The sequence below is a fragment of the Lactuca serriola genome, chromosome 3, assembly GCF_051521515.1.
Source record: "Lactuca serriola cultivar US96UC23 chromosome 3, Lser_US96UC23_V15, whole genome shotgun sequence".
NCBI lineage: Eukaryota > Viridiplantae > Streptophyta > Magnoliopsida > Asterales > Asteraceae > Lactuca > Lactuca serriola.
Genome location: NC_136410.1, coordinates 258,388,907 through 258,402,151, shown reverse-complemented (window position 1 = coordinate 258,402,151; position 13,245 = coordinate 258,388,907). Strand labels below are relative to the sequence as shown.

Sequence of the window (13,245 nt, the reverse complement as noted above, 5' to 3'; positions counted from 1 at the left end):
TTCAGAAAAACTATAATAGGTATAGTTTACTAGATATTCAAGAGGTTTTACATACTATAAGTACTATATCAAAGAAATACTTTCATATACAAGAACAAATGAGCTTTTCATACGTAAATCTATTTGATACTAAGTTTTGTGAGTCGTTCAGCTTCATATACTTTCGAGTATGCAGTTAAATTCCTGTATTATATACCATAATCTCTTGTTGGGAGAGCGTGATACTTGTGTATATATCTATATGGGATTGACAATCCCGCACCTAAACTGTTAGCTACAATTAGACCGGCAGGTCTGGGGTGACAAACGTCATAACACTCCAACGCGTGAAGAACACTGTTACAGGCAGTCTGGGTCAATAGCATGGTTGTAGAACTCACATGGAGTATTAAAAACACGTCGATTTACGGGGTTATCAAATGCTTTAGTGATTTTATACATACATAACTCTACTATTATAGACATGAAAAACACCATTGCATTATCGTATTTGGAACTTTTAAATTACCATACACTTATGGAAAAGTATTGGAATTTTAGAAACAACATCCAAAACAGTCGGGTCTTGTAGAAGAGTACTTTTATACTAGTAGGAAATATGGGATTTTCTAGGAGTTTTCAAACATCTACAAACAATTTCATTCAAATTTATACAAACAACTTATGAACTCACCAGATTAAATGCTGATCTACTCTGTCAAATCTACTTGTATTTCTCAGGGATTCAGTAATACAGGTAAACTTCAGCTTTTGGAGAAGTGATGCTAAGGCATCAGTTTTAAACTCATTTTGTCATCATATTGTAATTTGTTTTTGAAACAAGTATCTTACAACAATGTAACTTTTAAATTATATATATGATGGTTGTGTTTTCTTTCTTTACTATGTATTCACTTGTTTCGATACTATATGAAGTCATCTGCCCTCAAACGTTTCCGCCGTTCTGGTTTGGGGGTGTGACAGTTTACACCCAATGTGTTGCCTAGGAATGTGTTCATGGTCTAACTTGCTCTAATAAAGGTGTTTATGGTCTCATTAGTTTAATTATGTTGGTCTTATAATTCAACTATTCAAGATTGTAATATATACACAAGCCTTTATGTCTATATTATGATTCACATTTGTTTTCCTATAATCATTAGGGTTTAAAATAAAATGAACCTCAATTATATATATCATAGTTGTATCATAACTAAAACACTTGCATATACAAGGCTCTTGGACTTGGTTTTGAATTGAATTTTCTAGATGTGACACTAAGCATATATTCATATCTCGTCCCCGTCTTTCTTCTTCAAAACACCTCTTATCCACCATCACCACCCATAGTGGCGACTCCGACGACACCTTTGACCAACTTCAATACTAAGACGACATCTCCGACCAACTCCACCAAGCCAGCCCTCCCCTTTCCCCAAATTTATTTCTTCTTCTTCTTTGAATTCGATCGGCCATCTTTGCCACTCTATTCCTCTCTCATGGATTGCTCTCTCTCTCTCTCTCTCTCTCTCTCTCTCTTTCTCTTTCTCTCTCTCTCTCTCTCTCTCTCTCTCTCTTCATTATCCTATAATCTCCAACACCTCAATCTATCACAGCTAGTACCTCTTGTAACCACCATCAGTCATCATTCAAATCTCAAAAAATGAACCCTAAAATTGTCAATCGGAGAAGAGGGAGATTTAGATTAGAGAAGAAGGCTCAGATCAAACCCAAATCTTCTCCATCGACAACAAAGATGGAGAGGGGATCACATTCCACAAGGTGTTTGAGATGCTTTTCAGGTCCTGATTTCGTGGCAGTTCTAGGCGGCTTTGGTGAAGGTGTGTTTTAGAAATGGTTGTCGGTATTCAGCATCAGGTTTGATTGTTAGGTGGTGACATTTGAAGGAAACAATTTTCAAGGGTGGTGGCAGAAACAGTTGTTGTTTTCGGTGGTGTAGAGGTTAGAAACAAGTGGTGTGGTGGTTGGGTTCTGTGATGGGCGATTAGTGTTCCCGGTGATGTGGTTCATGGTGAAGGCAGTGTTCAGGAAAAAAAATGGTTGATGGTTATGTGAATAGGGGAGGCTACAAACAAACAAAAGTTGTGGGCGGATTTTGACTTTAAGGGGTGTGCTCCGGTGGTGGTTGGTTGTAAGTGGTGATCAATGGTTTTTCAAGAGTTAATAGAAGAGGTAGGAAGAGAGATGACTAAAATGAAGGTGGTGGGGGTGGTAGGGATGTTGGGTTTATTTGATTTTATTTTTAAATTATTAATAATTATTATAACATTTAAATTAAATGGAAAAGAAATACAAAATGGCCTAATAATCATTTTATGATTCGTAAGGGATGAAGCTTGCAAATTTAAAGTTACGAAGGATGAAGCGTTCAACTTTTAACCAAACGAGGGACGGTTACACGAGGGACAACTGGTGTGATTTACCCAAAATTAAATACGGGAGGAAGGGGGAAGCATTATAAAATCATGGTATACACATATTATTCTATTCATTAAAGGGTACATAAAACAATCTGAGGATATATATATACGATTACTGTATATTTACCTTATTTACAGGGAGACCCTAAACCTCATTGATGAAAAGAAAAAAAGAAAAAACATTATTACTAGGCATCACTACTTTTATTTAGAAAACAAGATATTAAGGAGGTTCTTACTTCCCGATTCATATATTAACTCAACTAATTGTTATGTTATTATTATTATTATTATTATTATTATTATTATTATTATTATTATTATTATTATTATTATTATTATTATTATCTAATTCCAACCTAACAACTAGAAATGAGCATTTAGTAGCAAATTAATAACGATTTTAAACATACAGAACAATACTTATACTTTAAAATCATAAAATTTGAAATTCGATATTGTTGGTATTGGTGATAGTAGAGAAACTGATACCATTCTTGGTAACATTAGTTCAATTCAGTACTCGATATTGTTTTTTCATCTATTTTGATATTCTGGATTCTTGGGCGGTGCCGGTTCGATACCGATTCCATCACAATGCTCATCCCTACCCACAATACATGAAAATTCATCCAACCCACATATTTTTCTTTTGAAAAAATAAAACATTTATTAATTTAATAATAATAAACAAAAATAACATCTCATTAAAATATAGCATACTAGAACAAACGTTAAATCCTAAAATGGCAATTAAAATGCTAAAAGTAATTAAAATAAACTAGTTATCTAGTGAGGGTATGTGGGGATGCACAATATGATCAACAAGAGCAGAACGAAATTGATGGGGTGTTTTTGTGTTATGCAATTCGAAGATCATATATTCATTTATTTTTATTTCAGTAGGTAGATTGATATCATGAATCAAACCTCTAACACCACTCTCGTCTTTTAATATTATATTGTGTAATATAATACAAATATACATTATCTCTATAGTTTTGTTAGGATCATATGATGCATTTCATGCAGGGAGTTATATAATGTCCCAACGAATTTTTAGGACGCTAGAAGCTTGTCCATGTTATTTCTTGTAGATTCTTGTGCGACTTTGCACCGTTTTTTTGTTACAAAAGTTTCTGAAGTTGTGTATTTTTATCTACAAGATAATACCTATGTATTCTGCTCTATTCAAATTAAATGAACCATTGAGTGCTTTTAGAAGTATTATTGTATCAAATAATGGTGATTGGTAGATGATGTTTAGGTCATTGTTCTAACTAGCAACATCAAAATATTCATGCAAGAACCATAAATCTTACGATAGTACTGCTTTAGGTATCATTATTGGGTATTCATGATCGCATCTCATATATTGGCCTTATAATGTCGTTGGGTAATTCCTCCAATTCCAATGTGTGCAGTCATGTTACAAAGCATTTTAGAAATCCTTGTCGTGATTCATGTGCAATACACATCTCCCGCTTTCCCATATGCTACTCTTCGTATTATAGATGTGCATTTTTGCAATGAAATGAACTAAAACATTGTATCACACATTGTTTCCATATATATATATATATATATATATATATATATATATATATATATATATATATATATATATATATATATATATATATATATATATTAGGGTTGAGCAAACCCAAACCAAGAAACCGAGAAACCGACTAAAACCAAAACCGAAAAAATCGAAACTGACGGTTACGGTTTGATTTTTGTAAAAACCAAAAAATCGGGTTTGGTTTCGGTTTTTAATCAAAAACCGACCCATCCAACGCGATAAACCGACCCATACTTAAAACCAAGAAACCGACCCATCCAACTCGGGAAACCGACCCATACTTGATTGTTTTTTGGTTGTAATAGACTATTTCGAAATTTGTTGTAACTTGTACTAGACTATTTGTTGCAAGACTCATGTTTTTTGAAGTATTTAACTTAAATTTGTTGTTTTTTTGAAGTATTTAACTTGTTGCTTCATTTATGGAAAATGGGTTAAAACCCAAAACCCATGGGTTTAAACCCAGAACTCGTGAATGTATGGGTTGAACCCATGAAACCGAAAAACCACCCAAACTGACCTCAGAACCCGAGAAACTGAACTGACCAGAAACCGATCCTATTACGTTCTTAAAACCAGAAACCAAACATTTATGGGTTGGGTTAGGTTTGGGTCCAAAACCGACCCAAACCGACTCATGCACAGCCCTAATATATATATATATATATATATATATATATATATATATATATATATATATATATATATATATATAAAGAGAGAGACAGAGAGAGAGAGAGGATTAAGTATTTAAATTAAGTATTATGTGGATGTAAGGTTGATTGACCAATGAAAATTGAAAAGAAAATTATATGATTAATTAAATAAATAAGGGAGATTAGTAAATATTACAAACATATAAATTAATATCCAAAATTAACTTGTGATATCCCATATTTCATGGATCAGTTTCTTTTTAACCCTATTGAAATACGCCTTCAATATAGCAAGACCAACGACGTTAGCGATCAAGATTTTGATATTCATCTTGTTTTTTGGAATGAAACTTAGCGATCAAGATGTTGATATTAAACCTGTATTCTTGTATTCTGGCATTAAACTCCGAAAATGAAGAAGGCTACTGGATTTGTGAAGGTGCTGGGTGTTTTGGTTGGAAAATACTATTGCAGCTTATTTCACTCTTGACTGTTGTGTTAGTTATAGGGGTATATTAGTAATTTAATATGTAATTAATTAGTTAATAATCTATTAGAATGTTGTTTTGTGTTAGGTAATACGCATCTGATTTCTGTTTACTTCTTTGTATAAAGTCTATGCCGATTTGGCTAATCAATACAATTTCTCTTTCCTTCTCTGTAATATGGTATCAGAGCGAGCGAAGAACTTAAGCTTCCGATCAAGTTTCTGATTATTAATTTTCACTTTTACAATCAGTCACTCGAATCTTGTTTTCACTGATTGTGTTGTTTTCTTGTATTACATAGATTGTTTCGAATCGATTTCTTATTCATTCGATTCAATTTCGGTTTGTCGATTTTCTATGGCTATGAATTCAAATTCATCAGGATCTAACAATGTCGCTCCTATTGACGACAGAACTCATCCATATTATCTGCATCATTCTGACAGTCCTGGATTGGTTCTCGTTTCTCAAGTTTTAACTGGAGAAAATCACAATTCATGGAGTCAAGCTATGAATATAGCTTTATCTGTCAAAAATAAGATTGGCTTCATCGATGGAGCTCTTCCTATGCCGAATTCTTCAGATATATCAAATTAAAACATGCGGACGAGGAACAACAAACTTGTTATCTCATGGATTATGAATTCCGTTTCTAAAGAAATCTCGACAAGTGTTATGTTTACCGAAAGTGCATATGAAATTTGGAATGATTTAAAAGATTGATTTCAACAAAGTAATCAAGACTCAGTTGGACTTTATTTTTCAAATTAGGCATGATCCTGTCAATCTATCTCAAAATCAAGACTCAGTTGGACTTTATTTCACCAAGCTGAAGTCATTGTCTGAAGAAGTAATCATCTTTCATCCTCACTATACTTGCAACAAATGTACATGTGATGGAGTTCAAAAGATAGAGAAGTACTTCCAAAATGAGCATATTATGAATTTTCTGATGGGGTTGAATGATTTATTTGCTCAAACCAGAGGCCAAATTTTACTCATATATCCTTTGCCATCTATCAATCGTGTTTTCTCCCTAATTGCACAAGAAGAGAAGTAGAAATCAATTTCTAGTGACTCACAACAATCTGTTGCTTTTCTTGCTAAAGGTAATCAAATCAACCTCATAAGTATATCAACAACAAAAAAAAATGGTAATAGGGATAAACCTTTCTGCACTCAATAGAAGCTTCAGGGACACACCATTGATAAGTGTTATAAACTTCATGGATATCCTCCTGGTTATAAAACCAAACCTAAGTCAAAATTATGGTGCTACTATAACTGATGACAATAATGGGACAAATGTTGTCAATGATTGTCTTGGCAATATGTTTAGAGGATTTTCTACAGAGCAGCGTCAACAAGTGATGTCTACAATTTCTTCTCATATGATTTTTGTTAATCCAACTGAAGAGACTCCAACAGGTAAACATTACTCTTTATCAAAAAGACATGGATGAAAATCATCCTTGTGGATTTTAGATTCAGGAGCATCTAAACATGTATGTCATGGCTTATCTCTTTTCCAAAACACTTGTAAGGTTGAAAGATATTCTTTAACTCTCCCTAACAAAATCACTTTGCCTGTTAAATTGATTGGTAGTATCAAAGTGGATCCAATCATCACTCTCACTGAAATGTTATATGTACCTAATTTTGATATGAATCTTATATCAATCGGTGCGTTAAATAGAACACAGAGATTTATTGTGTATTTCACATGTAATCACGCTTTGATTCGGGATATCAAGCTCATGAGGATGATTGGCAGGGCTAAAGTTGATGAAGGATTGTATGTGATGGGCAAAACTGACATGAAGAATGACAAGTTGCAGCCCTTCAATTCAAAGATTAATGTGGTTTCTTTAGATGTATGGCATAAGAGGCTTGGTCACCCCTCAAATAAATGTTTGTCCTTTATCAAAATAGAAACAACTTCCTTTCAGTTCTTTCAATCATATAAGATATGAGTTGTTCTCTATGGTGCATTGTGATATATGAGGACCATATGTTGTTTCTACACACCATAACAATAAGTATTTTGCTAGTTTAGTTGGTGATCATAGTAGATACACATGGATTTATCTTTTGAAGAAAAAAAATCTAATATTAAGGATATAATTCCTAAATTTCATGCCTTTGTGCTTACTCAATTTGGCAAGAAAATCAAAACTGTGAGATCAAATAATGTTAAAGAGTTGGAATTCAAAGATTTCTTTGCAGAAAAGGGTATTGAACATCAGCTGTCTTGTGATGGGAGACCACAACGAAACTCCGTTATGGAGAGGAAACATCAACATTTGTTAAATGTTTCTAGATCACTAATGTATCAGTCTCAAGTACCAATTCAATATTTGGGAGAATGTGTCCTTATTTCTGCTTATTTGATCAATAGGACACCATATAAAGTAATCAATAATGGTACACCATACCAAAGGTTATATGGTCAAATACCTCATTATTCCCATCTTCGTTCTTTTGGCTGTTTGGTTTATGCTTCTACACTTCCACGTAACTGTCTAAAATTTGATCCAAGAGCTAGAATATGCATTATCCTTGGTTACCATCCAAATATGGAGACATACAAACTTCTTGATTTTCATACTAAACATATATTTTACTCTACAAATGTTATTTTTCATGAGCAAAATTTTCTATTTTTGTCCCTAAATACCAATCCAACTCATTCAGATCTATTTCATGATGTTGTATTGCCTCATTCATTTTCTGATCTGGATATTGGGACAGAAACTAATATTTCTAATTCCATTCCACCTCAACCTTCTGATTCCATTCTAACACAAGATCATATTCTTATACAAGTCCAAAGAGAGCATCTATTACCAGAAACTGGTAACCTTAGAAGAACTACCATATCTTCACATCCGCCTTCTTACTTGTGAGACTTTCATTGTTATCAAGTATCTATTTCAAAAACTTCCCATCCTCTTCAACATGTTTTTCCTATTATAATCTTTCACAAAACATAGAGCATTTGCTATGTCTGTTTCAGCCAACTTTGTGTTGGATAAGGTGTCTAAGTCCATAACTATTTCTAGTATGTACTTAACCCGGTTTGGCATGGTCCATTTGGGTTGCATGGCATCATGCATTTGGATAGACTAAAATGAGAGAAATAACACTTTTGGTTTATTAATATATTATAAGTTCTAATATATTAATAATATTATTTAATTAGTATTGGTCAAAAATTAATTTGGAATTAATTAAGTGATTAAAAGAAGACTATTTAAATATATGGGTTGGTTGTGTAAATCACTCATACTTGTATAGTGGGCTAATGCTCCATGGATTATCAAGTTGAGCTAAAACCCATAGGATGCTCCATGGTGGTTATAGAACCCATGGGTCATGGAAATGAAAGGTCATGACAATTAGGGTTTACATGGTGTAACCCTAATTGTAACACACTATATAAGCATCATGTTATTCACCAAAACCGAAACTTAAGCAAGAAAGAAGAGGGCTAGCCGATTTGAGTAGTGTGACATTTCTCTCAAAGTTTATTCCAAGTGTATTTGGTGTTGTGTGAGACATTTGAGGCATCACACATGGGGTGCTAGGCTCTCAAGGTTTTCAAGGAACCCAAACTACTATAAGGTATGTTTTTCTAGCTTACTTTTATATTAAAAGTTCCCCATGTATGCTAGATAGGATTATGAACCTTGGAAATCAATTTTGCATGTATCTTAGTCAAACATAGATCCAAGGTTTCTAGGGATGCATGAACACCTTAGGAGTGTTAGGATACTCAAAACCTTACACTTTAAACCAAAACATTACCACCAGGCCTCCAAATACCCTAAATGGTGCAATGCCATGGAATCAAAATTAGATGCTATGAAAGCTAATCACACATGGAACATAGTTCATTTACCCAAAGATAAAAACATTGTGGGATGTAGGTGGGTATACAAAATTAAACATGGTAGTGATGGTAAAATAGAAAGCTACAAGGCTAGGCTTGTAGCATAGGGAGTTAATCAAAAAGAAGGCATTGATTATTTTGAAACATATTCACCTGTTGCTAAGCTTGTAAATGTTAAAGTTCTTTTAGCCATAACAGCTATTAAGAAATGGAATATGGTGCAATTGGATGTCAACAATGCTTTCATTAATAGAGAATTACATGGAGAGGTTTTTATGGATATACCTCCTTGTCTTAATTGTTTCAGACACTTCTATTCAGCCATCATCTTCAAGACTTGTATGCAAATTGAATAAGTCCATATATGGTCTTAAATAAGCATCTAGGAAATGGTTTGAAAGGGTTTCTCAATTCTTGCTCAAATCAGGTTTTATTCAATCTAAATCTGATTATTCCCTTTTTCATAAAGGATCTGGTGTTGAGTATGTTGCTCTTTTGGTATATGTTGAGGATATAATCATCACTGGTTCATATTCCAAAGGTATTACTGACTTGAAAGATTTATTAAGTCAAGAGTTTAAGTTGAAAGATTTGGGTAGTTTGGGATATTTCTTGGGATTGGAGATAGCAAAATCTGCTTAGGGTATTTTCGTCTTTCAGAGAAATTATACTTTGTTGTTAATAGAAGATGTTGTTTTATTGGGATCTAAAGCGAAATCTACTCCAATGGAACCAAGAACAATTTTGTCTGATACAGGGTCCATTTATTTAGACCCTTCTAAATATAGAAGGCTTGTGGGTCGTTTGTTATACCTAAATATCACAAGACCAAACATTACATATGGTGTACAGTAATTGTCCCAATTTATGTCACAACCCAAGGCTCATCATTACAATGCTGCTATTCATCTCATTCGATATTTGAAAGGTTCCCTTGGTCAAGGTATCTTCTTATCGTATTCTTCTTCCCTCAAACTTACATGATTTTTTGATTCTGATTGGGCCAAGTGTAAATATTCTAGAAGATCTGTTACTGGGTTTTGTGTATTCTTAGGAGATTCTTTGGTATCATGGAAATCTAAGAAACAACCTACTACTTCTTGTTCATTTGCTGAAGTAGAATATCGTGCCATGGCCACAACTACATATGAATTGGTTTGGTTAAAACAAATTCTAAAAGATTTTGATGTTGTTTATACCGATTCTGTGTTTCTTTTTTGTGATAATGATGCATCAATACAAATTGCCGTCAATCCTACATGTCATGAATGTATTAAACACGTCGAAGTTGACTGCCATTTTGTAAGAGATAAAGTAGTTGATAAAACAATCAGTTTTACGCCCATCAAGTCTGCAAATCAACTAGCCGATATGTTCACCAAACCTTTACCTGCTACACAATTACAACCATTTATGGTTAAGATGTGATTGAAGAACATATATTTTTCCTCTCCGTCTTGAGGGGGGAATACTGAAGCTTATTTCACTCATGACTGTTATGTTAGTTACAGGGGTGTATTAGTAATTTAATATGTAATTAATTAGTTAACAATCTATTAGAAGGTTGTTTTGTGTTAGGTAATACGCAACTGATTTCTGTTTACTTCTTTGTATAAAGTCTATGCCGATTTGGCTAATCAATACAATTTCTCTTTCTTTCTTCCTCTAATCTGTAATAAATGCAAGCAGTAAGCAAATTTGAAAGATTTTGGTAAATTGTCGCCGAATATCTCAACTAGTGATTGGAAATCAAATCACGATTTCATGTATGTTTGTAAGGTGAGTTCAATTTCATTTTTGTTCTTTAATTCTATTACACAGATTTTGTTTTTGATTTTACTTTGATAACAACTTACAATTGCAAATATTATAAACTAATTTGAGCTAAAATAACAAAATTAAAATAAATAAGTATTAATATCAATAAACTGAACGCTTAATCTAACATATAATATTGGATGCCAATTTGAGGTAATATCTTTTTTAATTTCAAACCAAACAAATTCCAATTTGATAAATTTAGCGGATTAATTAGATATTAATATATTATAGATATATAAAACTAGTTCTATGCTTATGTGTGTTCCATGGTAGTAATAATTTCAATTTGATCTTCATAATTGCTTTTGTTTGATATTATATGGATTGCCGAAAAGCATCGTTGATTGTGTGGGTATGATAGTATTTTATAGGTTTAATTTGTTATTATGTATCTGTTTTTCATATAGACATTTACATTTTGACCTTGTAACTTCTATGTCTTTTTTCAACTCTATGGACTAATTTAATGAGCACTACTACTTTTTGTCTCCATCTGTTGTTTACGAATAGTGCCAAACTCTATATTAAATTCTAAATGTATGTACTTTTTTATTTTATGTTTCAAGTTTCTTGTTAGAACATACACTATGTAATCAATAGCATTTTCACTTATAATCATTGTATAAACCAACACTATTGAAGAGTTTTGAAAAACAAATTACTATTGGATAATATATCAATGGTCTTGAAGATTTGATAAAAAAAAATTGAAGTTGTACACTAGGTGTTTTGTTAAAATGTTTCACGTGCACTCTAATTGTTTTAGAAATTGCAAGTCCTACAGGTTTGAAATTTTTATTGATGTTAATTGTGATGTCCATACTATGCCAATACTAATGTGTTGCAAGTTTTGTTTTTCATAGTTTTACGTTTTTGACAAATATGTTATTTGCACATTATATTAGAATATATATAAAATCAATTTCTAAGAGTTTGTTGAACTTGAAAATTTATCAATTCTATGAGAATTATTCTTTTAGAATGAGCTATATGTATTGTTTCTTAGATTTTATAAAATTTTGAAAGAATTGAAGTTATGATAAAATTCTTGTAGTAGTACGCTACTTATATAGTTTTTTTTTTTTATGAGTTTAAGATTTGAAGAGGTTGCCATTGACATGTGATCGAGTTCAAGAACAAGTATATTCTACTAAGAATTATATTCTTACGATAATACATCACATTCTCATTAGAATACTTGGAATCAAGTCGATTATTTGGACCATTGAAGGAGATCAAGTGTAGTTGTTCAAGTATTATTTATTTAATAACACTATTTTTTAATATTTTTATTCATTTTTGATGACATTTTGTTAGAATATGTATGATTATATTAAAATGTATAAGAATAATATTTTGTTAGAATATGTATAAATTTGTATTTTAGTTTGAATGTCTATAAATATACAAGAATGTTATTATTCAACCAGGGGTTCAAGAATTACGCTACTCTTCAAAAACATTCTAACAGCATTCTAACAGAATAACATTCCAATAGAGTATCATTTTGATAGAACATTTTCAAAAATCTTAGCAAAATAATATTCTAACAGAATAAAATCGATCATGCTTATAAAATACGTTAGAAATGAAATTGAATTAATTTAATAAAATCAGATTTTTTAAATCAAGAAAATTAATTACCCCTTAAAATCAAGAATTTTCCTTTTTTAAATTTATCTCAGTTGACTAAAATACCATTAAAATAAAATTAGATGGTGTTTTTCAATTATCTTTAATGTAATAATATTCATTAATCATTTTCTTTAAATAATTAAAATGATTGGTGTACAATCAACCCAACATCGACACAATAGATAGTTAGATTACAATAACCTAGGCCTATATATATATATATATATATATATATATATATATATATATATATATATATGTGTGTGTGTGTGTGTGTGTGTGTGTGTGTGTGTTCTTTTTCCTTTCTTCAACAATATGTTGATGATTTTAGTGTCACCATACCATTTTATGTAATTGGAACTAACAGAGAGCTAAGGGGTTTCATAATTTGTACTCTAGTATATGTATGGGTTTTTTGCGAAGTGCACGCAAGTATAAGCTTGAATAAGAAGCCGTTTCGACGACAAATCGGGGGTCCGGGGTTTCCAAAGGGGCAACGCCCCTTTGGCTGGGTCTAGGGGCAGTGCCCTTAGAGGGTCTAAGTGGAAGAGCTCCTGGCTGAAGGGTGACTAATGTAAAACTAACGAATTTCTTTAGTTTTGGAAACCCTAAATCCTCATTAAATTATGGATGTCCCTGACTTGCTTCGAAAGCAACCTATGACGGGCAACCCTAATAGGCAAACCCTAATCTCGTTTATTATATATAAACGACTCTTCTATTTGAGAAGACACACAAAAATCATTAG

The 13,245-nt window shown here is 32.2% G+C and overlaps 1 protein-coding gene across 1 annotated transcript; it reads left to right on the top strand.

The window, feature by feature from the left end:
• Positions 1-7,227: 7,227 nt before the first annotated feature.
• LOC145096210 (uncharacterized) lies at positions 7,228-10,469 on the top strand. The gene is made up of 3 exons (XM_079033971.1): positions 7,228-8,005; positions 9,511-9,582; positions 10,096-10,469. Exons 1-3 carry the CDS (start codon positions 7,228-7,230, stop codon positions 10,467-10,469), a joined length of 1,224 nt encoding a protein of 407 aa, XP_078890097.1.
• Positions 10,470-13,245: the final 2,776 nt, after the last annotated feature.